General features: G+C 58.0%; 10 protein-coding genes across 10 annotated transcripts; 7 read left to right on the top strand and 3 right to left on the bottom strand.

The window, feature by feature from the left end:
- Positions 1-34: 34 nt before the first annotated feature.
- Positions 35-1,117, top strand: CHGG_00826 (uncharacterized protein; the record flags this gene model as incomplete). Its single annotated transcript, XM_001220046.1, has 2 exons — positions 35-223; positions 275-1,117. 2 exons carry the CDS (start codon positions 35-37, stop codon positions 1,115-1,117), a joined length of 1,032 nt encoding a protein of 343 aa, XP_001220047.1.
- Positions 1,118-3,883: 2,766 nt separating this feature from the next.
- On the top strand, positions 3,884-5,251 carry CHGG_00825 (uncharacterized protein; the record flags this gene model as incomplete). The annotated part of the gene is made up of 1 exon (XM_001220045.1): positions 3,884-5,251. The coding sequence occupies one exon, from the start codon at positions 3,884-3,886 to the stop codon at positions 5,249-5,251; it is 1,368 nt and encodes a 455-aa protein (XP_001220046.1).
- Positions 5,252-5,945: 694 nt separating this feature from the next.
- Positions 5,946-6,434, bottom strand: CHGG_00824 (uncharacterized protein; the record flags this gene model as incomplete). Its single annotated transcript, XM_001220044.1, has 1 exon — positions 5,946-6,434. One exon carries the CDS (start codon positions 6,432-6,434, stop codon positions 5,946-5,948), a length of 489 nt encoding a protein of 162 aa, XP_001220045.1.
- A 580-nt stretch (positions 6,435-7,014) lies between these two features.
- On the top strand, positions 7,015-8,694 carry CHGG_00823 (uncharacterized protein; the record flags this gene model as incomplete). Its single annotated transcript, XM_001220043.1, has 1 exon — positions 7,015-8,694. One exon carries the CDS (start codon positions 7,015-7,017, stop codon positions 8,692-8,694), a length of 1,680 nt encoding a protein of 559 aa, XP_001220044.1.
- Positions 8,695-9,702: 1,008 nt separating this feature from the next.
- On the top strand, positions 9,703-12,593 carry CHGG_00822 (uncharacterized protein; the record flags this gene model as incomplete). The annotated part of the gene is made up of 7 exons (XM_001220042.1): positions 9,703-10,010; positions 10,070-10,708; positions 10,769-11,000; positions 11,148-11,184; positions 11,237-11,343; positions 11,394-11,477; positions 11,529-12,593. The coding sequence occupies 7 exons, from the start codon at positions 9,703-9,705 to the stop codon at positions 12,591-12,593; spliced, it is 2,472 nt and encodes an 823-aa protein (XP_001220043.1).
- Positions 12,594-13,925: 1,332 nt separating this feature from the next.
- Positions 13,926-15,139, bottom strand: CHGG_00821 (uncharacterized protein; the record flags this gene model as incomplete). Its single annotated transcript, XM_001220041.1, has 2 exons — positions 13,926-14,531; positions 14,588-15,139. 2 exons carry the CDS (start codon positions 15,137-15,139, stop codon positions 13,926-13,928), a joined length of 1,158 nt encoding a protein of 385 aa, XP_001220042.1.
- Positions 15,140-16,264: 1,125 nt separating this feature from the next.
- Positions 16,265-18,178, bottom strand: CHGG_00820 (uncharacterized protein; the record flags this gene model as incomplete). The annotated part of the gene is made up of 3 exons (XM_001220040.1): positions 16,265-17,764; positions 17,827-17,934; positions 18,014-18,178. 3 exons carry the CDS (start codon positions 18,176-18,178, stop codon positions 16,265-16,267), a joined length of 1,773 nt encoding a protein of 590 aa, XP_001220041.1.
- A 1,172-nt stretch (positions 18,179-19,350) lies between these two features.
- Positions 19,351-20,866, top strand: CHGG_00819 (uncharacterized protein; the record flags this gene model as incomplete). Its single annotated transcript, XM_001220039.1, has 6 exons — positions 19,351-19,524; positions 19,711-19,741; positions 19,791-19,854; positions 19,969-20,166; positions 20,536-20,621; positions 20,730-20,866. 6 exons carry the CDS (start codon positions 19,351-19,353, stop codon positions 20,864-20,866), a joined length of 690 nt encoding a protein of 229 aa, XP_001220040.1.
- A 3,327-nt stretch (positions 20,867-24,193) lies between these two features.
- On the top strand, positions 24,194-25,543 carry CHGG_00818 (uncharacterized protein; the record flags this gene model as incomplete). The annotated part of the gene is made up of 1 exon (XM_001220038.1): positions 24,194-25,543. One exon carries the CDS (start codon positions 24,194-24,196, stop codon positions 25,541-25,543), a length of 1,350 nt encoding a protein of 449 aa, XP_001220039.1.
- Positions 25,544-26,940: 1,397 nt separating this feature from the next.
- On the top strand, positions 26,941-27,603 carry CHGG_00817 (uncharacterized protein; the record flags this gene model as incomplete). The annotated part of the gene is made up of 3 exons (XM_001220037.1): positions 26,941-27,189; positions 27,314-27,381; positions 27,456-27,603. The coding sequence occupies 3 exons, from the start codon at positions 26,941-26,943 to the stop codon at positions 27,601-27,603; spliced, it is 465 nt and encodes a 154-aa protein (XP_001220038.1).
- Between the last annotated feature and the right edge of the window lie 373 nt (positions 27,604-27,976).

Here is a 27,976-nt window from a genome sequence, read left to right as displayed (position 1 = left end):
CCAAGCGCCTAAAGAGGAGAGGCCTACACCAAGGATGCTCGAAGACACAAACAAGACATCACAGGTGAAGGCACGGGCGCCCAAGGCATCGGCGCCCGCCCAGCCGGTCGATGACAGCTCCGACGATGGCGTCGATAACCGCGAATTCGCCCGTCAGCTGGGCCAACGTCAAGCAGGGCACTACTCTCAACGCGCTCAAGAAGAGCGACGAGAAGCGGCAGAAGTCTGTGAAACAGTCTCGTGCCCAGATCATCGATGACGACAGGACCTCCAGATAAGTCTCGGTCCGTTCTCACGTTGCGTGATGCCGATGACGACGAGTCTCACTCTCTCGCCCGAGATCAAGGCTGCCGATGCCAGTGGTGTCAGCGATATGCTTGAGCCCAAGGCCGGCGAGTCCCTCGGTCCTCCGCCTCACCGACACCGACAAGGCCAAGCTAAGAAGGAGAAGAAGGCCCAAGGAGCCCGAGAAGACCGAGACCAAGAAGCAGCGCCCAGAATCGCCCTGAAGGCCGAGGCCGCGAAGGCTCTCCGTGAGGAGTCGGAGAAGCAGAGAAAGGTCGACCTGGAGGCCCAGAGACGCCAGGCTCGCATCGCCGAAGGCCGGCCCGCCCAGGACGGCTCCGTCTCTATGGCACAGGCTCAGCAATCCGTCTGGACGGAGAAGGGCGCCAACGGCACCTCCAGCACTAACAGCGGCTACCTCCCCGTGCAACCCCTTGACACCTTCGATACCAGCAGCTACACCGACGTGTCGGCTCCTAAGAGCGAGACCGCTAAGAGCGCGGTTCCTGCCAAGAACAACTTGGCTGACAGCTGGATTTCGACCTTGCCCTCCGAGGAGGAGCAGATGGAGATGCTCCGTGACGAGGAGGCCTGGAACACGGTGTCGACTAAGAAAACCAAGAACAAGAAGAAGGAGGCCGCCGCTGAGAGCCCGATCGACTCGGAGCCCACGATTATTCAGCCGCCGCCCGCCGCCAAGGCCGCAACCGCGAGCAACGGCACCAGCGCTGCTCCCAAGCAGCCCGCGAAGGTGTTCTCTCAGCAGTCGGCCTTTGCTGCGCTGAGCACAACCGACCCCGAGGGCGAGGAGGAGAACGAGTGGGACGTCTAACCCCTCGGCTCAGCACAGGCTGCAGCTGCAGGACCCACTGCCGCCTGTAACCACCGCTGCTTGCATCTACTTTGCCGGGGACCCCACCGACGCTTTCTTCTTTCTTGATCATATATTGCAGACCGGGCTTTCTTTGATGGGCAGGGCAAGGAGTTTGTGTATGTACATTACCGACCGGAAAATGCCTCGGGAGTCAAGCCTTTTTTGAGATTTTTCTTTTTTTCCCTTTTCGTCATGTATGCTGTGTCGACTTCTCTTTTGCCTTCGTCATTGGGTGGTTACATTTCCGGGACGATTGATCCGTGAGCGAAAAGAAGGCTTGGATGGGAGAAACGAGTTGCAGGATGGGGGCGGTGTAAGCGTGGAGGAATAGAACAGGTAATCATCGCCTTCTGTGAGGGAGGACTAAAGAATTGAGCCGGCCACGACGGAATATGACCGCTAAGCAGGATCCATCTCGCTTGCCTCCTCGCCCCTTCTTTCATTTCTTAGTGATCTGTGAGCAGAGCTTTGAGCCTTTGGGTACCACCCCGTCCCTCCCTTGATCGTGCTCGTGACTTTGAACTCGCCGACAAAGAAGTCGACCTCGCCGTTTCAAACCGGGTCACCCCCAAAGCAACATGAAGATCGACCAGGTCGAAACGTGGCAGCAGGGGGTGATTCGTCCTCGACTTTCTCTGTGCCGTCCGCCAAGGCCGTCCAAACATCTGCAGGCGGGGAAGCCACCAGGAGGCGGGCACGATGTAACTTGAGTTTCGTTCCATTCGATGCTTTCCTTCTGCCTAATTTGATGCCTCGCTGCGAAAGACGTCGTCGGTGGAGGCGTCAAGAGGCCGTGCACTGATCCCACGGCTATGGGCAGCCAGTAACTTGCTACAGCACGGCTTGATGACGCGGTCAGTGCTGAAGGGCTGGTGCTTACACAATAAGTGGTATGGGATGGTGTCACGATCATGGCTTCCGCAAGCCCCAAGTGACTACATATGTACATGTGCGTGCCTGATCGGGTAACCATGAGGCCGATGTGTTGCTGACGCCCTGCAGCAGGCGGCCAGGTACTTCGTACATCCCATCGATTGACCAACGGCGGGTTTCTGGAACACACCTGTGCACCTTGTTGGTCTTCTGTTGGCCGGTAGAAACCGCCCGGTTCCTGGATCTAAACCTAGGGCGGCGGCCCTTGGGTGTGTGGGCGGTTGTGGTCGGGCGAGTGGTCGGGCGTTTCCCGAAACCAACCAGTGAACCACGATTCCGAGAAGAGCATCTGTATCGCCGCTAGCGTCACTTTCCTGTGGTGGGCTTTCCCACGTGTCATCAAACGCGACAGTCTGAGAGGGATTTTGGTATGCCGGTGACACACGTTCACCTGGTGGCTGGCTGGCTGCATGCGGGATATTCTCCAAGTCGTCTTCTTGAAGGACTGTGTAATGGGTGAATCAGGGGTTGCCCGCGCTCCCTAACTCTTAAGATAAATTGTCGCAACCGGGAGGTCGGACTTGCAGTTGCATTTGTCGCTTAAACGTGGGCCGCGAGTCGATGGGGAATTAAGTCGGGGCACTTCGGTATGATACGGTACGGTACATCTACTGTGTGGCTAGCGGGAACAAGACAAACCTGAATCCTTCATCATCTCCTTGCCTTGCTTGGGCCTCCCTGTTTGGGATGTTAGTTGATGATCAAACAAGCGCCGTGTCTCTCCCAAGCGCTTTTAGCAGCCTTGTTGGAACCGGAATGGAAGAAACGGTTTCTGCTTCGCTGTGCATCTTCGTTGACCGTGGGGCTGAGCGAGGAGGGATCGGACGAGGGCCACCCACTCATTAACCTGCGCCGCGCCTCTATCCGCGAATGCGGGCAAATGCGGGCGACTTGTCTCCTGCCCCTGGCTGTTTTAGCGCCATGAGTGGTCGTTTTCCCCTGCCCCTGGATTCCAACGGGGCGTCGGTCTCGTGTATCAAAATTACACAACCCAAATCTCCCCCCACGGGCCACCTTACCTTGGTGCGCGCCAGCTGCATGGTTTCCGTTTGATTGACCTTGATCGAATTCCCACACCACACAGCCGCCTTCGTGCTGCTGTGTTCTGCTGTGTTTCAACTTCGATTTTGACCCTCGTTTTCTGGAATTCTCCTTCCTTTTACATTCTTCAAGATACTTTCAAGTTACTCTAAAGTTCCATACTGTAACGCTTCTCGTTTTCCTTTGAACATTTGATCATTGAACAGACGGATGCTGGGACCACCCTGTCGTTCTGTCATTCCGTCGTTTCGCATAACACCCCCATCCTTCCGCGGTTTCGAATCTGTACCTCCATTACGCATGCCAGCGGCACACCGGGCCTCTCGAATTGTCTGCGTATGCGTGGCGTGTTGAGAGGGGTAGAGGCATTTAGAGTCGAGGTCTTGGGTAACTTCCCTTCCCAGCAGCCGAGAGAGTGCCGAGCACCATTCCTCGCTTCCCCGCCCCTACGGAAGGATCCAGTCCGCCATTGCCCTTGACTTGGCTCTCTGGAACGGACTCCAACCGGATATTCGACCCTACCGATCGTTTGTTACCGACATTGGTGCTTTGTGGTGTCCCTGCTATGACCGTTGCCGCGGTGGTGTATACTCTGACAGCCGCCCCACGTTCGTTTGAGTTGTGTTCAAAGGAAGAAAGTGTCAAAGGACCGTCCCCGGAGCGAATCACAATCCATGCGGTTGTCATAGGCGAATAACTCCAGAGCGCACTAATCACTCGACTACGGGATGCCGGCAACGAGAACCGACCATGTCGTACCTAGCCGCCTTACAGTCCGCCCTCTTCTACGTCCTCGCCTGCACGCCATGCAACCAACTCCACACCGAACACAAGACGCGGCAGCAGGCGAGGAAAGAGAGAGAGATGAAGGAGCGCATCGTGTCGGAACAACCCCACCTGTACCGGCACCCAGACCCTTTCGACACGAACCCCTACTGGGGCGAGGAGATTCGCATGGGGCCTAGCTTGCCTAAGAAGAGGAAGGGAAGCGACGCGATAAGCAAGAGTCTCAGTCAGCGGCGACTGACAGCGGCAAGCCGAGATGGCCGCCCGAGCATCGGCACCGGGAGCAGCGCCGTGATCAGCTTGTCGGAAATGGGGTCAATAGCCAGTCCGAGACCGTCTCTCGGCCCAGCTGAGTTGCCCGGTGGAAGTGCCCCGACGGTAGTACCGGAGGATTACCCAGCAAGCCCAACACTCAGCAAGACGATATCAATATCGACGAGCGCCGACTGGAACTACAAACGCTATCAGAGAGAGGACGAGGAATTGTGGGGGCACGAGCCCACGTGGTCTGGACACAAACTGATGGACGCCATCAAGCAGGCTAGCACTTCGGCTGGCCGCTACATGGAGTCAAAACTCGGGCTGGAGAAACAGATCACAGACGAGGACCGGCACAATTTTTACACGACGCCCAGAAATCCGCCCGTGAACGAATACCACCCACCCGTCGTCAGCAGCAAACCCGCGCACAGAGATGCCCTCCGCTGGATGCTTCAACCGCCTCCGCCGGCTAAGGTCATGGAGGGCAAGGTGCCCGTCACGAGGAGCGCGAGCATGGTGAGCGCGGCGTCCAGGAGAACGGTATCGACCCGGGACGCAGGCTCGCTCGGGCGGCTAGTGGGGGAGAGGGCCGTGGAGGCCAGGATACGGAGGGGAGAGACGCCGCTAGACGACGAGCTGCGGTCCAACCCTTCCCTAAGGAAAACAAGGTCCCGCGTGTCGTCGGCGAGGCGGACTCGCAGTCGGCGCACAGCGAGGACGAGCTGCTCGTCGACAGACTCAGACGACGACTGGGAGGATCTGAGCCGCAGGAGGCGGCGGATCAGCCACCGTGCGCCTCAGGTAGATTCGGACACCGAAGACGAGGGGGTGTACGTGTCGAGGAGCCCCGAAGTGAGCAACAGCTCGCTGCCCAGCCACGCCGCCCAGAAACCGAGGCTACCTACCATCTTAAGCTCGGGATACGACGACAGGGGCTCGTCGGGGCTCGATAACAACGAACCAGCGCATTCCCTGCGCGTAACCACCAACTTTATCCCGAAGTCGGAGCTGGCCAAGCCGAAAACTCAGCCGGCCATCTCCCTTAACGCCAACTTGGCGATACCAGCCTAAGCCTCTCGCTAGGACTCTCTTTTCCGTTGTCTTTTTCTTTTCCTCGGTCACAGTCCCCATCTACCTCTTTTCTTGTCACAGCATGGTCCTGGCGTAGCATGTTGATATGGGAATCGCATTGTTGGGACCGGGCTCGGTCTCCGGGTTGGGCAAGGCGTTTGGACCGGCAGCATCCACAAAATGGGGGGCGCTTTCTCGCACAATACAGCATGATATTTCCTCTGTCTTTATCAGTTAGTTTTCCTGCTACTCGTCGCCACCCGCGCTGGTAACATAATCCTCACGCAACCCTGGAGGCGTCGTGTTTTACACCCTGCCGCCACCATCACCATCACCATCAATGAATCAGATTGTTCTAGTGGCCTCGGTGACGCTGGGTATTTGTGTGAAGTCGTGTCATCTCATGCTAGCTCGAGTGATCACTGGTGGTGCATTCCATCATAGACCTCGCCACCCCTCACTCGCAAAACACTCCTCAGAGATGCAACCCCCCCTCACCATCATCCTCATCTGGTCCCAGGCCCCTCATCTGCTGCTCTATCCGCCGCAACAACTCGTCATCCGTAAGCGACCCCCCCTGTGGCGCTCGTCCCCCAGCAGGGCCCTCATCCATCTGCACCACTCCACCCCTAATCACCCCCGTCTGGAACGTCCCATCCCTCCACGGATTACTCCCACTCTTCGCCCGCCCCATTCACAACCCCCCCCACACCACCACCACCGTTAACCCACCCCCTCCCCCTCCCCCTCCCCTTCTATAACCCCACCATTCACATCCTCCCGCTTCACCCTCTCGGCCTCCCGCTCCTCCACGCTCTGAGAACTCGGCCCAGCCCAGCCCGCGCCGCTCGACCTCGGCGCGCACCAGCGCGATGCGCTCCTGCATGCGCGCGATCACGCCCTCGTTCTCGCGGATCGCGTCGGCGCAGTCTGCGTCGGGCTCAGCTGTTGCTGTTGTTGATGATGGTGCTTGTTGTGGGGGGGCTGTGGTTGTAGTGGAGGTGGAGGTGGCGGTCGCGGTTGCGGTGCCTTCGGCAAAGGGGCGGAGTTGCTCGTTGGAGTAGTCGAGGTGGGCGATGCTGTTGCGGAGTTCGAGGACTTTGAGGTGGAGGGTGGAGAGGGGCAGGTCGGTGAGGGCGGCGGCGAAGCGCGTGGGGGATATCGGGAGGGCTTCGGAGGACATGGTTGTGGTTTTGTTTGTTGGTGGCTAGAAGGTTGGAAAGTTGGAGGTCGTTGGAAGGGATTGGATTGTTGAACGGAGGTTTGCTTGTGGTTGCGGGGTTGGTTCGTGAGTGTTGATGAAGTTCGGAATTTTGTGCGAGCGCGGCTGATCAGTTAGTTGCAATTAGCTATAATGACGACTGTTTCGGTTGCCAGTGTTGGAAAATCGCCGCGGCCAAGTTGGTTGATGGAGAGAAATGCTGCTTGTGCTGTCGACGCAAGCTCCAGCGTTGCCTGTTCGGAGCTCCCCTCCTTGCAGCACCACCCGCGGGACTGCTGCCCCGCTGTGGGGCCAATTGCTTCGCCAAGACCAACCCCCCACCCAATGGCGCTGCCTGCCGGATCGGCTGGGCTCGATTCCCGACCACTGAGCTGGAATTTTCCCCAGCACCCGCCCACTAACAGCAACCTCCACCCTCCAACTCTTCGACATCGATTCCTCGGCCGGTTAACGGCGACCTCCCCAGCAGTCATCTACCACAATATCCTAGTGGATGGACGGTTAGGCGAACCGGCGCAACTGCGGGCGCCAGATTGCAACAATGAACAGCTGCAGCCTGGGCGTCAATGCCTTCCGGTCCAGCGTCCAGGCCGCCGCGCACCACCTGACGAGACCGTGTTCCCGATTGTTGCCGGCCGCCCCTCTCTCGAGTCGCTGCTTTTCGTCCTGGCCGGCTCCCCAGAAACAGCAACGACAACAACCGCAGCGAGGAGGTCATGGCCGCAACGCAGTGACAGGGTCCGCCCTCCTCAAGTACGCCCGGCCGGTGTTGCCGCAATGGGTCGGCATCCGGACAATACTCGGGGGCCGGTCCGTTATCACGCACTATGCCGACCTGCCGCCGGGCTACGAAGACCAGGACGGGTTGCCCTTTGCCAAAAATGATCTGACAGCGAGTGAGATATTTGCCATTTTTGGGTCGTTGATGAGCACAACCGGGGGCAACGAGCTCCTGCGGATCCTCCACGGCCGGCGCGTCGCCGGAACGCTCGACGATCCGATGCTTCGGGTCAACACGAGGGTGTATTCAAAGGAGCAGCAGAATATCGCCCTCGCCTATCTACGCGAGCATGTGCCCGTGGACGAGATCGCCAACGCGGGTCTCCGGGCCGAGGATGAACTCGCGGCCCTCGAGAATGGCGGCACGGCGGTACGCGCCGAGGAAACAGACAGCGATCCGTTGGAGAAGGCAACCAAGTTCAGGCTTTACGGAGAGAGAGAAGAGTTACGAAAGAAGAGCGTGTACGGACGGAGCGCACTCGATGCGATTCGCGAAAGGAATAAGGCAAAGTGGGAAGCGGAAATGAAGCGGCGAGAGGAAGAGAAGAAGAAGCAGGTAGAGGAACGGCACAAGGTCGGGCCGATGCAGGTTCTTACTGACGACCAGCCGCGGCAGCTGAGCGCCAAGATGCAAGAGTACATGATTAGGGGCCAGTCTGACCTCAAGGAGCCGCCCCAGATGAAGTTGTGGCAGCGCCTTCTGCCGTCTGCGGCCGTCGTGCTTGCCCTGACTGGGCTCTGCGTAGCGTACGCCGAATTCTACCAGCCGGCCAAGCGGGCAGCCAGGTGGTTTCCGGATATCCCTCCGGCAGCGGTCACAGTCGGCGCGCTGATAGCGCTCAACGTGGTGGGTTGGGGGCTGTGGAAGATCCCGCCGTTGTGGCGGCTCCTGAACCAGTACTTTATTGTGGTGATAGCCACGCCACGGGCCTTGACCATGCTGAGCGCCATGTTCTCGCACCAGTCACTCCTGCACCTCGTTCAGAACATGTTTGTTCTATGGTTCTTGGGCGTGCGCTTTCACGACGACGTCGGGAGAGGCTCCTTCCTAGCGACATATTTCGCGTCGGGGGCGGTGGCTGCCTTTGGGACGCTGAGCTGGGCGGCGGTCACAAACCGGCTGACGATTACGTCGCTAGGAGCATCCGGGGCGATCTACGGCGTCGGTGCCGCATACCTCTGGCTGCACCGGTTTGAGGGGTTCCGTATCTTGGGCCTGCCGCCGCCGCCAAGAGATGGCGTTGAGGGGCTCACGCTCCTAGCCTTCGCGACGGCGCTCAACATCGGCGCTGCCTTCACCTCCAGGCGCAACACGATGGATATCACGGGGCATCTAGTGGGCTTGTGCAGCGGTGTGCTTGCTGGCCACTTTATTGAGAAGAAAAGGGCGGCTAGGTCGGGGATAGCCCGCCCAACTAAGGTGCCGGTTGCTGCCAAATGATGGATGCCCGAGAGAAGAAGTAGGATACGATATCTTGACTACCTAGGGAGCGAGTAGGGGTGAGAATTTATGCCGTTGCCATTGTTGTTGTAGGTTCAGAAATATCATGTATAGCTCATAACTACATTGTATGTCCATCGAGGTCATCTCGAAGCCACGACTTGGTCTCGTGAACAAAGGGGCCCTTGTTGACTTGAGCCAGTTGTCCGGAGCAACCAGGGAGTTACTTGGTCCATGCCCGATAACTTACCCACAAGGGTCCATGTTTCAGCTGCATCCGTCTGTGCTGTGCCGATACCCGGTCTTGGCGCCAACGTTATTCCCGGAGTCGGCTGGGGAAACAAAGGCAGTGATTGGTAAGGAGGCCGGACTTGGCTCCACCGAATCAGCAGGGAGTTTGAGGGCAGCGGAGCAGCGGTGCGGCGCGCTGACGCAAGAGCTGGGCTCCTGCACCAACCACCAGAGTTTGGGCCCTGCGATCTCCCGAATGCGCAAGGATGCTCGCGGCGGCCTCCAGTTCCATCTCAATGGGGGGGATGGAAAGAATCTGCAAGCAGAAATTATGAGTGACGGAGGGAGGGTGAGATTGGGTGATGACTTGAGTTTAGTTATCAGTTGATTCAACCGGTTTGGGCATTGCCGCAAACAGAAAAGCAGTACGAATAGAAAGGCATACACACAGCCAAGCAGCATTTCCAACATTTCCAAAGCAACCTACCTAAACAACGAACGATTCCAAGACCCCCCGAGACATCGGCGCTCCAACGGTGTGACTTGGTGTGTGTCTTGGCGCTGTGCCGCTCCAACAATCCCGGTTCCAAGGTTACAGAAAGGAAGGATGCAAGTGTACGGATAGTTATCTGAAGTTGTCATCCTCAGCCTCTTTTTTTTTACCTTCTTCCACTCCTTTCCACTCTCACTCTTTTTACTCCCCAGCACCAATTGGCCTCCCGCGACAAACGACAAGCCCAGCGCAGCCCGCGAACAACCCGCGAACAGCCCGCGACAATGGCCTCGCAGCACCCTCACAACCCCCTCCCCCCAACGCCGCATACCATGCCCGACAACCACGACGCCGACGACGGCACCACCAACCTCCCGCCCCCCTTACCCCCCAAGGACACACCCCCGCTCGCCTCCATGGCCTCCCCCAACCCCTACGCCTCCTCCAGCCGCTGGCGCCACGCCGAATCCTCCGCCTACGCGCGCTACGAGAAAGAGAACCGCCACCAGCAACACCACCACCACCACCCCGTCGCGCGCGACGCCGACTCGCGCGGCGCCGGTGTCTCCGACCTCGCCAACTTCCTCAACAAGTCGCGCTCTCGACCCGAGCGAGACCTGCGCCGCTGACGATACTACTGCTGCTGCTGAGCCCGCTGAGAGTAGCCGTCCCATCACGCCGCGCTTCAAGCCGGTTGTTACCGGGGCGCATGAGGGCGAGGGTTGCGGTTGCTAGTGCGGGTGGTGGTGCTGGTGCTGGTGTGGATGAGGGGGAGGGTGCTGGTGGGCGCGAGGTGCAGGGCCCGCCGCCGGATGGGAAGGAGGTTGTTTGTGGGCCGCTGTTGAATTATCGAAGGATGGAGGGGGGCCGGTGGGTGGGCAGTGCGTTGGTGGTTACGGCGGGGGGTGGGAAGACGCAGCCGATTGTGCCGACGGCAAATTTGTGGAGGGCGGATGGTGGTGGTGGGCGTGGTGAGAGGGGGGGAGTGGCTGTGGTGGAGGGGGTGTGTCTCAGCTCGGACTCGCGGAATACTTTTTGGCGGTTTGATTTGGTGGTTGAGATGGATGATGTCGAGACCAAGTGGGAGTATGAGCTGCCTGGTCTGCGCTTCGCTAGCAGCACTAAGCCGCGCGTGAACAACTTCTACGTGCCGGCCATCCACGAGTCTATGAGGATCATGTTCCACTCATGCAACGGCTTCAGTGTCGGCACCGACGAGGCGGCCTGGAGTGGCCCGGCGCTGTGGAACGATGTCCTGCGCAAACACGAGGAGAGACCCTTCCACGTCATGTAAGACGTCTTTCGTTCGGGAGAAGATGAGATATTGATTGGTGGTGCTAACGGTTGCAGGATTGGCGGCGGCGATCAGATCTACAACGACGGCATCCGTGTCTCCGGCCCGCTCCACGACTGGTCCAACATCAGCAACCCCAAGAAGCGGAAGGACCATCCGTTCCCGGAGACCCTCCGTCAGCAGTGCGACGACTACTACCTGAAGAACTACATCCGCTGGTACTCGACCGAGCCGTTTGCGAATGCCAACGGCCAGATTCCCCAGCTGAACATCTGGGACGACCACGATGTATGTCCCTCTCTTTCCTCGGGGGTATGGAAAATACTGACCGCGTAGATCATCGATGGCTTCGGTTCCTACGTCAACGAGTTCATGAAGTGCGACGTCTTCAGGGGCATTGGCGGCACTGCTCACAAGTACTACATGTTGTTCCAGCACCACCTCCCGCCGCCTGCCTCCACCTACACCTCGGGTAAGCACCTTTCGAACTTTGAGGTGATTTTTCTAACGTAACCCAGATTCAGTCACGGTGTCCGAGGGGGGCCAAGGAGTCGACCCCAACCAGCTCATGGAGTCCTACGTCCACCCTCCACTCTCAGAGCCCAACTACATTTATGGTCCCAAGGCCGGGGTAAGTCGTAGCAATGAAACCCATCTGGGCCAGCAACTAACAAGACACAGCCGTACGTTGCGGAGCACTCCCACAATATGTTCACCCAACTAGGGGCTAGAATCGCCTTTTTGGGTATCGACGCCCGCACCGAGGTAGGACTCCCAAGCCACCACTCATGAACTACTGTCTAACAGAGAGAATAGCGCACGAGGCATCAAGTCAACTACCCCGAGACGTACGACGCCATCTTCACCCGCCTGAAGCGGGAGCTCTCGGCTGCCGCAAGCTCTGGGCGACCGTTCAAGCATATGATCCTCCTGTTGGGCATTCCCATCGCATATCCGCGTCTCACCTGGCTCGAGAACATTTTTGCGAGCCCCGTCATGGGCCCCATCAAGTTCCTGAACCGCCGTATGGGCATCGGCGGCAGCTTCTTCAACAGCTTCGACGGCAGCGTGGACCTCCTGGACGACCTCGATGACCACTACACGGCCCGCACCCACAAGAAGGAGCGCAACTGGCTGATAGAGAAGCTTCAGGGCATCTGCGCCGAGTTCTCCATCCGCATCACCATCCTGGGCGGCGACGTTCACTTGGCCGCGCTGGGGCGCTTCTACTCCAACCCGCGCCTCAACATCCCCGCCGAGCAGGACTACCGCTACATCGTCAACGTTATCTCCTCGGCCATCGTCAACAAGCCCCCGCCGGCCGCCGTGGCCAACCTCCTCGCGCGCCGCAACAAGATCCACCACCTCAACCACGACACCTCCGAAACCCTGCTCAAGCTCTTCGACAAGGACCCAGGCGACAGCCAAAAGACAGCCGCCCACAACCAAGTCACCATGCCCTCGCGCAACTTCGCCATGATCACCGAGAACTCCCCCTACAACCCCGCCCCGCCCAACGGCAACACCAACGGCTCCCACCTAGCACCACCCGGAACCGCCACCTCCTCCACCTCCTCCTCCGCCAACCCCCACCACCACCCCAAACCCAAAGACGAGCGCCTGCCCCTCCACAGCGGCGAAGCCGGCTGCGGCACCACCCACAAAGCCGCGTCGGGGCCCGCCAGCCACGGCCGCAGCGCCGACGGCGGCCTGGACGTGTGCATCTGTGTCGAGAAGGACCAGCATGATGCCACGGGCCAGACTCAGGGCTATGGGTTGACCGTTCCGCTGCTGGATTATAAGGGCCCGCGGCCGCCGAGTCTGGAGTTATTGCCGCCGAGGAGCGCGGGGAGGAGTGAAGTTGGGAGTCGGGGGAGTTAGAGTGAAGTAGGGTTTCTCTGTGTTCTAAGAGGAATTGGATGTGAAGGTGAGAGAGGGGGTGATGTTGAATATGCTAGGGGTGATGAGTGATGTTGGATGAGGATGATGTTGTTGGATGAGTATCTTGAGGATTTGGATGGGTGTGTTGAGAGGGCAAGCACGAGGTTGTCTGTTGCGCAAGAGTAATGTAATCTGGATACCAAGAGTCTTTTGTAATTGTTGGGATTTTCCATTCATATTTCTGGCTAGTTCTGTGGACATAATATAGGCTTCCCAAAGGGAGATGGAGAACTTGGTGGAAGTTGGGCAGGACTCCGCCTCAAACCATACCTACTATACAACATGGGTGACATGAGAACAGGAATGTCTTCTGGCTCACCCAGAGACTGGTATGCGAATCGAAATGACCGCCAACATCACCACCCAAATCCTAATCCACGACAATCACCGCCACGATCTAAATTGTGTCTACCCTCGGGGGCATTACATGCCTCAGCACAAACAAAGATCACACTGTGGACGGCAACAACTCTTTCATGAAAGGCCTCATATGATAAATAGGTACACTCTATAGTCCCTTGTTTCTAAGTCTCGCCCAACCCTCACAACCGCCTTTTCCCTGTCTAAACCAACCGACCCCCTACCCCCAGGTCCTTTGTTACCGCATTATCGACCGCCCATCAACAATTTTCAACAGCTCAAAAGTCTGTAAATCTTCATTCACTGACCCCCTTACAACAGGCGAGTGGGGAGGGAGAAACACCCGCCAACATCCCCAGCTGCGCCGCTCGATGGCACCAACCCAGCCCTTCCCCGCCAGCCAGGTTTAAAAAAACGGGCATCTGATCCGCATACGTCGTCGCCTCATCCGAACGCACGCAAGCCAGGGCCAGGAGAGCATAACATGATGACATCCATCCATCCATTCTCTCATCCCACGTGTCCCGAGACGCCTACCTGGCGGTGGCGGCACGGCACGGCCCCGGGTAGGGTACATCCCCCCCACGGAACACGCGGGATGCGGATGTGGAGGAGGGGAGAGGGGAAGGACGGGGGGGGTGAGTACAGGCGAGCCAGCGCTAGTGCTAGTCAAAAGCCACGCCCCTGGCTTGACCTCTGTCAGCTCGCTAGACTCACACTACGCAAGCCACAAGCCACGGCTTTGGGGGTTGAGCTCGGTCGTGTGGGGGGGAGGGAGCGCGAGCTGTTTTGTGTCTTTCACCCCGTTTTTCCACGACCCAACCCACAACGCCGCACAGCTTTCCTCCCCCACAAGGTGTTGAAACTGTGCTTCCAGGCGCAACACAAATCGCCAGCTGTCCAGCCAACCTCTCAGCTACTCAACAAATCCCTCACACTCATGCCCCGCGGCGCGGTCGCCGTGCTGGTACTCGTGCGCCGATCCATCTGATTCAGCATCAGCAGCGCGGTGGTGGCCTCCTGATCCAGATCCCTCTGGGGCGGCAGGGCGGGGCTCGTCAGGGCGGAGCCGAAAGCCGAGTGGGAGGAGGACACACCCGTGGCGGTGCCGTGCTGGGGGCCGAAGAAGGGCGAGGTGGTGGTGGAGGTGCTGTAGCCGCCGCTGCCGCCGTGCAGGCGGTAGTCGGACGAGACGGACGAGTACGAGTTGTGCCGGCTGGGGTCTTGTGGGCGCAGGGCGGGCGAGATGGACGGGGCCTGGGAGCGGCCGGCGATGGGCGTGAAGCTGGGCGAGGGCGCGCTCGACGAGCTGGTCATCTCGACGTCGGGTGAGCAGGGGTCGACCGCGCCGCCGGCGTAGTTGTGGCCGTGGCCGTGGTTGTAGGTGTCGCCCATGGAGGGGGAGGGGAGGCCGGACTGGGAGAGCCGGGGTTCGGGGTCCAGCATGGCTTCGGATCCGCATTGTGCCTTGAGCTTGGTGACGCAGTCTTCGAGGTACCTGACGTACTCGATAGAGGCCTAGGCGCGTGTGTTAGTGGAAACCGTAGCATCAGACACAGCGGCACAGTACGAACCTGCAGGATAGCTAGCTTGTGCATCTCTCCGGTACATGCTGGTATCAACCCCTTGAGGACGGCAAACTCCTCGTTCATCTTCGACCTCCGCCGGCGCTCGATGAGACTGTGGGCTGTTTTCCTCGCGATCTTCCTCCCGGCTGCGCTCGTGGCCGAGGGCTGTTTCCTTTTCGAACCGGCCACCTGCGTGGTTGAACTTGTCCCGGCATTGCCCTTGGATGCTGTCTTGGAAGTCGAAGCAGGGGTCTCGGGGGTAGGCTCCTCGCGAGGTTTCATCTGGATGATCTTGCGAGAGCGGGTAGGAGGCGGCGGGAGTGCGAACTGGTCCTTGGGCGGGTTGGCGGCAGAAGATCGCCTGCGAGACTTGACCGTTTCGCTGGCTTGCGTAGGGTAGAAAGTCGCCGAGGTGTTGGGATGGTTTGCGCCGGCCTCACTTGTGACGGCTGGTGGTGGCAGCTCGAAGGCTAGCTGGAGGGAGGCCATCTTAGAGCCGTCCTGGCCCTTGATGTCGGTTGACGACGCTGGCGTCGGGAGAAACGTATTTCGAGGCATTGTGGACCAAGTCCGAGAGCGTAATCACGAAGACTCAAGAGAGGCCTGGGGCGGAAGGATGGCGCGTGCCCAGCTTTTGACCGACGGGTAGAGCAGCCGAGCTTGGCAGATCGGATCAGAAACTCAAACGTGAGAGGTGAGAGAGTCTGAGCTGTGTGTGACGATCTTGGATAGAAGAATACACGCCTCAGTCTACGAGCAAGATGGAAAGAGACGAGGTCGGAGAAGAGAGTAGAGAGGAGGACATGGTTACGGTTGTTCGGCGAAGCGGGTGGTCCACGGAGAGTGTGGGATGGGCATAAGTTTGAGACATTGCAACACACGCCAGCTTTCCCGCCAGCATTCCGCACGCCTCTCAGCCTGAGGTCACAACCGAGGAGGAAAGACGACGGGGGGAGGGGCGGTGCCTGGGGGAAGGGGATGATGAGCGGTCGCGTGCTCAGCTCCCTTGTTTAAGGCACGAGGTGCAATTCTGAGTTCTGATTGGTTCAAGAGCCGGGAGCTGTCGGTGAGGTGGATGTCAGCTACAGAAAAAAGGAGGGGAGGGTAACATTCTTGTCAAGCTTATCGTGCTTATCCCCAGACTCGGTCCCCTTTTCTGTATCTCGCCGCCTCCACATTCGCCCTTGTGTCAGTCGAGCTCTTTCGTCCCGCCAAAGCTCCCGCCCCGGGGGGCGAACACCCAAATCCGCTGCAGCATGGGGAGCACCTTTTTGTCCAACAGTCTCAAGGCTCGGCGACACGCCCCCTCGGAACCTTGCGGGCTTGTCGATCATCACGACACCCTGTCCAATGCTTTCGACACGCGTCGGTCCTAGCCCCGATTTCCCGGAGCGCATCTCCCCTTGTAGCAATTGGACGGGCTCTATCGGGTGCTCGCGTGTCAAGAGAAAAACGTTAGATTCGAAAACAGCCTGGGAATTCTAGATCCCTTAACTCCGGAATGGCTCGCTCATCGCTACCTTCGTCGCACAAACCCCAATGCAAGCCGGTACGAAGTACATACATATCATTCCCACCCCCGTGGCCCCGCCCGTTGGTCCGTGGGACACCCATGCAAAGCCGTGCGCTCATGACCGCATAGCAAGTATCCAAGGGGGAGGCGAAGGGGCTTCGTCAGGCCCATTAAACCTCATTACTGGGGTACTCCACCTGCGTAGTGGCGTTAAACTCCTCCTTAATGCTCCTCATGCTGACGAACCGCCCCAGGATCGCGATGCTGCCCGCCTTATCGTTGGTCCCACTCGCTCGGCTCCCGCCGAATGGCTGCTGGCCCACTACGGCGCCGGTGCTCTTGCAGTTGATATAGAAGTTGCCTGCCGCGTTGCGGAGTTTCTCCTCTGCGAAACGCACCGCGGCACGGTCCGCCGCAAACACGGACCCGGTTAGGCCGTACTCGCTGGCCGTATCAACCAACTCGCATGCCTTCGCAAAGGCGCCAACGGGGTCCTTGCTATCGTCGTAGACGTAGGCGGTCAAGATGGGGCCGAACAGTTCCGTCGAGAAGAGCTTGTGGTCCGGCGTCTTGGCCTGGTAAATGGTCGGGTGCACAAAGTAGCCCTTTGACTTGTCATAAGTACCCCCCGTGAGCAACTCAAGGTCCTTGTCGTTCTTCGCATCGTCAATGACGCCCGAGAGCTTCTTAAAGGACGCCTCGTGGATGACGGGACCGACAAAGTTCTTGTGGTCCCAGGGGTTGCCAACGGCCAGCTTTTGGGTTTCCTCAACCATGCGCGTCTTGAACTGCGGCCACACGGAAGCAGGGACGTAGACGCGCGAAGTGGCGCTGCACTTCTGGCCCTGGTACTCGAAGGCTCCGCGAACTGTTTGGATGGCAGCATTGTCTAGGTCGGCAGACGAGTGAATCAGGTGGAAGTTCTTGCCACTCGTCTCGCCGACAATGCGCGGGTACGACTGGTAACGGCCCTCGGCGACGCCAGCACCGATCTGGCCATACAGCTTGCGGAACACGGCGGTGCTGCCCGTGTAGTGCAGCGCAGCAAACTTCTTGTGTGCCAACACCTCCTTGGTCACCTCCTCCGGGTTGCCTGGCACGAACTGGACAACGTCCCGCGGCAAGCCGGCCTCGAGGAGGATGTTGTACAGGAGCCAGTTGCTGGCGATGGCAGAATCGCTCGGCTTCCAGACCACGACGTTGCCCAACAACGCGGGGAGACCGGGCAGGTTGCCGGCGATGGCCGTGAAGTTGAAGGGGCTGACGGCATAGACAAAACCCTCGAGCGGCCTGTACTCGACCCGGTTCCACACCCCCGGTGAGTTGTGCGCAGGCTGCTGGGCGTATAACTCCTCGGCATACTGCACGTTGAAACGGAGGAAGTCGCAGAGCTCCGCGGCGGCATCAATCTCGGCCTGCCAGGCGTTCTTGCCTTGGCCGAGCATTGTTGCGGCCATGATATCGTAGCGGTACTTGGTGCTGATCAGGTCGGCCGCCTTGAGGAAGATGGCGGCGCGGTCTACAAACGGCAACGACTCCCAGTCGGCCTTTGCGGCCAGTGCAGAGTCGATGGCGGCCCTTACATGCTGCGGCGATGCTTGGGAGTATGTGGCGATGGTCGTCTGGTGGTCAGCCGGGTTGGCTTGCTTCTTCGTCTCAGGAGTTTTGATCTACATAACGAGAAAGGTTAGCGGGGTAATCAAGATATAACAAATCGCGAACAAGGACTTACTTCTTTCCCGCCGACAACAAGCGGCACCTCCAGTGTGCCCTTCTTCTGCAAGCTATCGAGGGCCGAAGTCAAGCCCGCTCTCTGCGGTGAGCCCTTGGCATAGTGTTGCTACCCAATGTGTTAACATCACGCGATATACGCATCCCCACAAAGCACCAAACGGGGATAACTATCGTGCAAGACTCACATTTGGCTCGTTGGCCACCTTGGGGATCTTGAAGGCTGCGATGGTCGACATTCTTGTGGTGCTTGGAAGTTTGGGTGTGTGCTGTAACCTGGGTTTGCTTGCGGAGAAGGCAGCTCTTGTGATGCCTGAAGGCAGTGACAGAACTCGAAGTTGCCTCGACGCCATGGTTGCTGCTTCTAAACTCTCAAGTCTAGACTCGGTCGTGTGACGCAGTGCGAGCTCAACTTTGGTGCGGGACGGTTTAAATCGGCAAGGAAAAGACGTAATGTATTTTCCCAGATTTTATGCTAGTTGCAACCACCACGATGTGTTCCCAAGATTCGTCGAATCGCACGGCTCTCTACCCCTCATCCGATGTGTTGTGCATCACTCTCTCTTGAAGGAAAAGAGACGCCCAGCTGTTGGATCGCTTTGCTGCGGCTTTACACATGGGGCTCTCTCCATGACTGGCGTCATGAGGGGCGGCGGGTCATCCATTGGCCAATGACCGTGCTTGCCGGGAGCGAGGAGATGCTTGATAAGACCCCGGCAGTCTTATCGGCGCCGGTGCTTGGAGAAATCGGCGGCTTGCAAGAGCCGAGACCGGGGTTTGGACATGCCGAGTGGCTCGGGGATGCCTTCAATTGAAGGTCACGCGGTCTTGTTTGGTGTTTTCGAGCAAAAGAGATTGTTTTGGAACATCCGTCTCTCCGACATCGCTCTAGAGAAAATAAGAGACTTTCGGCAAAAGTTTAGTCTTTCGACTGGAAAGAGTGAGGGATGGAGGTGTTTCCGTGTGAACACGGTAAGTGATGGTCTGGCCCGGGTACAGTAGCACCCCACATTTTAGCGGATCAGAGACAAAACCACAAAGTCATGAACGGCTCCTCTCCTTATCTCCTGCGATCGAGATAATGCCCATCTAAATAGTATATACTTGCTTCCCAGTTTTTCTACTAACTACAACCGTAAACTGTAGAGCTTAGATTTTCAGTTCCGTCCGAACCTGGACATCGAAATCATCGCCGCCTCTCCTACAGCCGTCAACTAACTACTCCTTACGTTTAGATCTTTCTTATGGACGGCCACAGCCAGCACAAGGGAAATTTTGGGGTTATTGACAGGGACAATGGCGAGGAAAATGGCACTATGAAACCTTTCCGAGAGCCGTCCAATATACTAGCAGATATACCAGCAAATCGATCAACAGCTACCAACCAATGCCTTCGCCTCGTCAACCACCACATCGTTGTGTCACTAAACCATCACCTATATCCGGTACCTGTCACACCCGGTGCTCCTAGGCATAAGTCTGAGTCATAACTTCCCTGGAATAATTCGGGAGCAGCACCCAGGCGATGCATCCCGTCCACGCCGCAGAGCAGCAGACGGCCCATCAGCCAGCCCACGAACTGCCCAAGTCTGCGCCACCTGGGCCTGAGTCGTGCATAAACAACGTGGGCCAACCGCCAGAGGACCACAGCAAGACTACAACGCGACAAGGCGCCGATGCATGCCTGCATGCGGGCGATGTAAGACGATTTTCTACTTCAATATGATGCTGCGGCTCAGGGGCACAGGAAGCAGAGAAAGTCTGGAAAACCACGCACCAACATCGGGCGCCAATACTGCAGTAGAGTGAGCGAGCACAACCTTTCGGTTAGTCGTTGCGTGTGTTCAGCTCTCAAGAAAGTAAAAGCAGAGTAAAATGAATAAAGGCAACGGGTAGTGGCCTTCTCATGCTTCCTGGTAGGAGCATTACATAGAGTCGCCTACTCTAGTTCTTACGTAGCTCTAGAGACTACTCAGACTACCACGCCGTTTCCTCACCCAAACCTACTACCCGCCCGTGACATATGTACGTACGTACATACCTACGCGCTGACATCTCACACCTCAACACACAGCATCGCCTCCACCATCAATACAACCAAAAGCCAGTTGGGTGAGAGAGATGTCACACAAACACACCCAAGCCCAATGAACAACCATTGCACAAACCCGTGCTACGCCGAAGATGATGCAGGTTCCGTTTTGCACACCATCCATCGGTGCAGCGCAGCGCACCGAAGCGATGGGGCCGCCGGGGCGGCGCAGCACGCTCATGCCATGCCATGTATGTACCCCTTCGGGGACAGCTGGTGTGGTTGCACACACGGTCTCACGGGCCAACAGTACGCACTCGCATTCACTGGAGCTTGAAGCTGCGCCTCTCCTTGGGGCTGCTGCCATAGTCAGCACCACGGCCCAACACAGGCTCGCTTGAAGATGTCTCTGCAGAGCGCGCCTCGATCTTGCAGCATGGGGGTTGTCATGTGATCTGCCATGTGCAGGACCTGTCGTAATACTCTCATGGTTTTCCTAAATCAGCCCGGATAATGGACTGGGACGGGCTGGTTTGTGCATGGGAGGTGAGAAGTTGGATCGGCTTCCTGGTTTCCGGGAATGCATCACACTCTACTCGAGACTCTGTCGGCATGTCAGCAGCGTTTTGCTTTTCGATTGGGAAGCTCGTCATGTTCCGAAACATAGGCAAGGTCCAGTACTGCGTATGAGCGTGTTTTGACATATGCCGGAGAAACCGTGAGGGTGGAGGGTATCTGGAGAACTTTGGGTGGTCAGCGACGAGGTCTGTGAGCCGGTCCCGTAACTTGTTCGGTCCATGATGCAACAGGTTCCAGGAATCTGGGTGAGGCAAATGCCGCGGCCGCGAATTCGCATAAACCAGCTGTTGGAGATCGCAGGGCTGAGTGGAGAGGTCGGGCCCGAGCCGTCTCGAATAAACGAGTCGTGCCGATATGGACCAACGAGATCGAATCCCAGCTCCAGAACATGGTTGTCATTCAAAACAACATGAAGCGGTCATGGCGATGAGGTGTTTCCAGTCCTGGGATCTTCGGTGCAAAGTTGTCAAGCAACCCCCACAGCCTCCACCAAGCCCACCCGTTAGTCGACCCAACAGCTCCCCTTTCGGGCTGCGTTAGACAACGAGATGGTGAGCCACCATCTTCTTTCCGGGTTTCAGCTCTCCCCGCGGGCCCGACGAATCACATCTATCGAGACAAGCTCCGAAGCATGCTCCGGACTCGGCATGGCAACCAACCCCGCAAGGCGAGCCAGTTGCGGGACGGAGGTGCCTGGATCCAAAAAAGGTGTAATGCATGGGGTGAGCCTTATCCGGGGCTGAACAGATGTCTTGCATCTGGTGTAGCTGATTGGTTTGGGAGCTCGATATGTCGGCCCTCACATTCCTGGCCACGTCACAGAGGAACTCCTGCGGCCCTGCGGGGTGGCCCCTCTTTTGAGAGTTTCGGCCATTGCTGGGGCATGAATGGCTCGGTGATGGGCGTAGATGGGGGCGGCCCGCTGGTGTCCATCGTGAATTTCAAAGAAGAGAGACGAGGGGGGAAATCAGGAAAGAGCTCAAGGAGATTGACGGGTCCTAGGCCCATACCCGAAGGGAGTGGAATGAGGGCATCGGGCTGAGATGGGCTCTGGAGATTCCTAACACTACGTCGTGTCTTTTGGGGGAATTCCGCAAGCGCCCTAGATTGATTTGCATCACTCTATCGATACCGGTCGGATCGAGCGGGGTGGGATATGAGTGGGAGTGTCACGATTGCGGGGTAGCGGCCATCGCATAATCCTGCTTGAGACACACGCCTGCGAGGTTTGCCTTTATTTTTTTGCGCGCCAACAACGACGAATCCCATCAAGCCCACGCGGGAGACGGGAAGCCAAAAAAGCGGGAACAGGCCGGACCCGGCAAGCTTCTTGATACTTCACAGCTTAGAATAGCGCCTTGAAGCTTGGAACGAAAATCATGATTCCGTCTGCTTTTTTTGCCTTCGCAGATCTCCTGAGAGTAGGACCGAGGGACCGTGCTTGGTTGTCTTGGTTGTGCAGGACGGCAGCAAGCGCCTTCATCTGCGGGCACGGCCTGATGACAAAAGCCGAGTAGCATTCCGACTGGTGTCGCCTGCCGCTCTGGCGGCTGCTAAGCGCAGGGACGCCTCTTGCTTCGTGAGGGGAGGTCGGTTGTGCTGCAGCGCACGGTCGGCTTCCAAATCGACAGGCCCGTTGATATTCCATCCTCCATGGCGGCTGCAGCGGAAGAGAAACTTTCCGTTCACCAGAAAGTTATACTTGGTAAACAGATAGAAGAATACGATCCAGATAGCGGCTTTATTCCGGCTTGGTTTCCTCGGATTCTTTTGGTGCGACAGCAACCCTCCACAAGGCCGGTCTTCTGACATCAAGAGCCCTGTCAGAACGGTGAATACGAAGGCGTTGGTTGGCTGCCACTTTGGACGGCATGCAGGAACCATCTCCAAAAGAGAATTGGACGAAGTTGAGGTGGCATCGGATTTTTGTTAGCGTGTCGTCTCAAGCGAAGCGGTTCCTGGCAGGCTCGGCAAGCTCGCAGCTTCGCAGGGTTCTGGGCGCCCGCCTGTTTCTGGAAAGGCGATCCCCCGCTTCGGGGCGCACAGACCATGTAAACGATCCACTGCTCCCCGGTAATTACGGGAATTTACAGGGATCTCAGAGTTTCAGGAACAGAAACAACGAACGCAACTCTCCACTTCACACACGAATCTTGCAGGTTGCAGGGCCTTCACCGCTTCCTGACCGCCGCTCGACGAGAAAAATTCCTCAGAAATCCCCGAGACACGATACACACCACGAAGCAAGTCCTGTCGCAGACTTCGGGTTCTTTAATGGGGTGACAAATTCTCAAACCCCCGCTGATCTCACGGACTCGAAATCGAATCCGTCGAGTCTCCCGCGCACATGGCCATTGAAGCGAGCCTGCCCGGAAACTGGAGGGTATGTATGGAAAGTGTTTGTGTGCAGCAGCCGCAGACTCATCCGACGTTTCCGAGCGGCCTCTTCGCTTGAATTCAATTCTGCCATGGATTCTGCCATCTCTCTCGGTCTGCCCAATGCGCAGGCACAAGTCAATCCATGTGCACGCCATGTGTGCTGGTAAATGTCACCATTCCCCGATCTTCCCCCCCCTTTCCACCCGTTCTTAGTATTGTGCGTGTACCAGCGTACCGACCCTGTCCCTGGCCCTGACCGGACGGGGGTCTGTCGCCGAGACCGTTGATTTGCCCTGTTTGGCTGGCCCAGCCACCAACGCACCCACCACATCTGCAAGCACTTGCTGCAACACACGCCAATCCCCAGCGATAAGGCCCGGGTTACTCAAGACAGCGGCGTTTCAGAAACCTGCGCGGCAGCCCGCGGATCGGTTTCCTTGACAATTCCAGTTAACTATGGTTGTGTGCCTCTCTCGATGCCGTCGGTTGGTAACGGTCGCCGCCAGCGCACACGCATTCAGGGCCCAGCCAATTTCGGCCATTCCAAGCCATTCCCAGGCTTGTCACAGCCGTCACAGCCGTCACAGCCATCACAGCCCATCATTGCCCTTGCTGCACGCCTCTTTTTCCCAATGCACGTAGTTCCCACTAGCGTGCGTCGAGCCCGCTCACTGACACACCACCGTGGCACCCAAAGTGGTTCCCAGCCCCAGCCTGGGCGGGCCAGGTGCGTGTACTTGTCTGTAAAGTGTGTGTGGGCGGGCAGGCATGGGGGCTTGGGGGTCGTGTCTTTGTAGAGGGGAGGCGGGGGGGAAGGAGAGAGGCGACGCACGCCAACCCAGCCCAGTCCACCTAGTCCGGTGTGGGTGTGGACTGCGGACTGTGGAGTGGGCTCGAGCACACGGGGTATATCTGCCGACTCACCCATCTTTCCACGTCCAGGATATTTTTATGATGGCTCGGCAGGCCACCCTCCCTCCTCCTCACCGTCCCGTGGTGACCCCCATCCTTATCTCTAATAAGGGTATTTGGATATAGACGTGGGAGCTTCCCTCTCCGTCTACTTCTTGTCCCTCTTTCCCCCTCGAGGTCCCGCCGACTCGAACTAAGGCCTTTGTGCCCCCCCCGGACCGATGCCCGTACAGCTCCTTGAGCTGTTGGGTCTCTCAGTCTGAGTTGCTTGACCACGTTTGTCTCCCATCTCCATTCTTGACAATTGTTCCCCCTTGCCTTCCACCGTGCTTCCCGGTTTTCGAAAGAGGCATATCTGAGCTTGTGTTCGCCCAATGGCTACCTAGCATCGGGGTATGCTGTCTTCCCTCGACCCCTCATCCCGCCTCCTCCAAGACCACCATCTATCTCTGGGAATGTATGTACCATGACCCGGTCAATACTGTTGGCGCTGCTTTGCACGACAGTGTTGGGTTGGCTGGTTAGGGCATTGCCGGTGGTGTCTCGTGGTCTGGACCAGCACTCGGAAGTTCGAGTTGGGCTCCTGATCGAGCCCCGACAATGGAAGGGACCACCGCCGTGGTTGATCCCGAGCATCAAAGCAACGACAACGACACTAACTCTTTCGGTCCCAGGAGCAACAGGACTGCCCTCGCCCACTTTCTCTGGGCTTCCGGCTAGCGCTGTACCGTTACCCACGGGCGTACCCACTGCCACTCCAGATGCTGGCAACTCGCCGCCTTCGAGCACGGTAGACCGGCAATCGTCTGGAGAAGGCTCCATGACCGATACTATGCCCACAGACACCACCAACTTTTCAACCGGAACCCCGCCCGCGACTGATATTTCTGAGCCTTCGAATGAGGGCGACTCTGGAATCGGGAGCCACAGGACGCTCGTCATCAGCCTGAGCACCATCCTCTCGGCGGTGGGGTTGGCGTTGATACTAGGGGGGATATTTCTATGGCGGAGAAGGCGCCAACGCCGGCTGCCTTTCCTCTCACGTGGTGTCTCGCCCATCGACGACGACGAGATCGAGAGATGGAAGTCGCCCAGGGATGAGAAGGCCCCGTTCCCGGCTGGGGACACCGACGTTGAGGCCGACGCAGCCTTCAACAAAGAGACGGGTGCCCCGTCGCACGCGAAGCACCCGTCGACAAGCTCTGTGAAGAAGCCGCCGAGCGTGATCGTCTACAACAGACCGCACGACGCACAAGGGACCCGCCAGTCGACCGACGCCGAGTCCCGCCGCTCCTTCGCCCAGAACCACCCGGCCTACAGCGGCAAGACCAGCTTCGACAAGGCCCTCCCGCAGACCCCCATCCAAGCTCGCGCCCCTAACGCCCGCGCAGGGCTGACGGACGAGTCCGTCCCCGGCGACGAGCCCTTCATCTTCAGCCCGAAGCGCATCCCCTCCCGCCGCCTCTCCAAGCTCCCGCCCAACTCGGCCATGGGCCGCCGGGCCCAGCACGCGAGAGCCCGCAGCTCGCGCAGCAGCACCCGCAGCTTTGGCGAATACTACTACGCCTCGGGCGGCGCGTCGAGGACCGGGTCGGACCTGGAGCTCTCGCCCCGCTATTCCCACGACCAAGCCCAGCACCATAGCAGGGAACACTCGAGGAGCCGTAGCGGGCCGAGGGGTAGTCACTCCAGGGTGTACTCGTCGTCCTCCATCCCGCCGAGGCTGTCCTTCGGAGATGAGGTGTTGTTCGGGGGGCTGTCACCGGCTCGCCCGAGGTTCCCCGGTGAGGCTGAGATTGGGCGGGCTATTGGCTAGGGGGTTGGCACAACACCCACATTCTGTTATTACGTTGTAAGGCTAGGCTGTCCGTGCCTTGACGCTTGGCTACCTCACACTCTTCACCAGGCTGGGGGATTGAGAGCCCCCTTTGGCGCCTGTTTTGCTTTTCATCTTCACTTTTCTTTCTCCCTGGGTGCTGACTGCAGCGGAGCGGCTCGAGGGGTGGTGGTGAGCAACTTGCTCATCAGGGGGACCCGAGGCCTTTTTTGTTCACTTTTTCTTTTTTTTCCGATGGCTGGATCAGTGTTATGAGTGACGAAGATGATGGATATACCCCGACTAGCGCGTGAGGAAGGAGAATCTTGTTCTCGACGGCCTGGACCGGCCAATCTACTTGGACGGATGAATAGCTCTCTGTTACTAGCAGAATGACACACACTGATGGTGCTTTTTGGGAAGCCCATTAGGTGGAAGAATACGACTCAATCCATCAGACTTACACTAAGACAGTCCGTCTTGTTGCCACTATCACAACTTTGTATGTATGTGTATGTATGAACACCAAAATGGTCAAGCGAATCCGGTACTCAATGCGCAACGCCCGTCCTCCAGATCCAGAGACGCCGTCTCATTGTGATGAGACATTTTAGCTTGCATGCAGACAGCTTCTTGCCCGTCAAATGGGAAGCCTTCCTGCTCCGAAACCTGAAACTGTGGGCTTCCGGGGCCGAGCGGGGGGTGGGAATGCGGATCTTGGATCGGGCTTGGGAATGCGAGTGAGCAGGTGGCGTTTCTATCCCTGGATCCGGGAAGGGTATCCCAAGTAAAGACAAAAAGGAGGGGGGGTACTGAGGGCATCAGGAGAGGTGAGAAAAAAGAAATATACATTGTGGATGAGCCCCTATTCTTACTCCGAAATGAACCCTAACCCTGTCCCATCCACACCCCCCCAAAAAAGCAATTGACCAAGAAATGCTCGGGCAAGGCGAGAAACGTATGATTCTAGCGTAACGAGTAATTTCTTGTAAAATAGCACGATACACCTGATTTTCAGGGATAGCAGAACTAAGGTGTGAGGAAGTTGAAGAATACTAGAGGAGGGGTAGCCCACTGGTAACTCCTTGAGTTGAAGCTATGACCCCTAACTGCCACCTCTCTAACAGGTAAAATCCATTTACGCGTCAATTAACAGCGCGACGCGCCACAATTTTGACATCCTTCTCCACAACTGACCGCTACCCTGCCTGTAACTACACACCTGCGACCTGCGAGTCGCAAGTGACGAGCATCACGCCAGACTCCTATTCATGAGCCATTGACATTTGGAGCCCGTGTCATGATTAGTCACCCCTTGCGAAACCATTAATCAACGACGATATAATCGTGTCTCACACGTTTCCTCCCATCTCCCACCGAGATCCAAGCCGCCCACCATGCCCTCGCGCAAGAGTGATGCCCGCCGGAGCGACGTATCCGTGGCAAGATTTGTGCTCGCCGATGAAGATAGTACCATGACTACAGACCCCCCCGCCACGGAACCAGCAGCACCGGCGGCATCAGCAACAGCAGAACCCTCCGTATCCGGCTCGACACCCGGCCCGCAGCATACTAGCGAGAAGAAAGACAAGGACAAGGAAAGGGAAAGAGAGCGGGAGAGGGAGAGGGATACGCTGACAATCGAGGTGTGCATGGCTACCATAGAGTGACGATGCGGACAAGGCTAACCAGGCACGGCTGTAGGACCTAACGCTGCCCAAATCCATCATCACCCGGTTGGCAAAGGGCGTACTCCCGCCCAACACACAGATACAAGCCAACGCCATACTGGCGCTGACCAAGAGCGCGACCGTGTTTATTAGCCACCTAGCCAACGCGTACGTCTTCATCATCACCCACCTCCCACCCCACATCCTAGAGAAGTATCTGACCTAACATAAACCACATTTAGCGCCAACGATTTCACCGTCGGCTCCAACAAGAAAACCATCAACCCCACCGACGTCTTCAAAGCACTCGACGAGATCGAATACGGCTTCATGCGCGAGCGCCTCGAGGCCGAGTTTGCCAGTACGCACCCCCCTCCCCCCACCCCATGATTCCCACACCAGACCAACCAACCAACCAACTAACTAACCCTCCCTCCCCCTACCCACAGAATTCAACGAAGTCCAAACTTTCAAACGCCTCCACCTACCGCAAAAAAGTCGCCGCCGCCAAAAAAAGCAGGCGCCGGCGGTGGCCGGGCAGGCAGCTTCCACGCGACCCGACTAAACCAGTCCATGACGACTGAACGCCGGGCATCGCCCGCTCAACGCGTCCATGCTGAAGCATGGGGTCCCCCACACCGGGAATGGGTGGTGTTGGTGACGACGAGCGACGAGAACCGAAGTTCGATCGCAGTCTGCCTCTCGGAGGGGTCGGCTGGCTCCCCTCCTGGGGCGGGTGCTGGGTGGTTTGGAAGGGCCCGGC

The sequence above is a fragment of the Chaetomium globosum genome, genomic scaffold (assembly GCF_000143365.1).
Source record: "Chaetomium globosum CBS 148.51 scaffold_1 genomic scaffold, whole genome shotgun sequence".
NCBI lineage: Eukaryota > Fungi > Ascomycota > Sordariomycetes > Sordariales > Chaetomiaceae > Chaetomium > Chaetomium globosum.
Note: the sequence above shows the minus strand (reverse complement) of the source record. Positions and strands in the feature narration are given on the sequence as shown.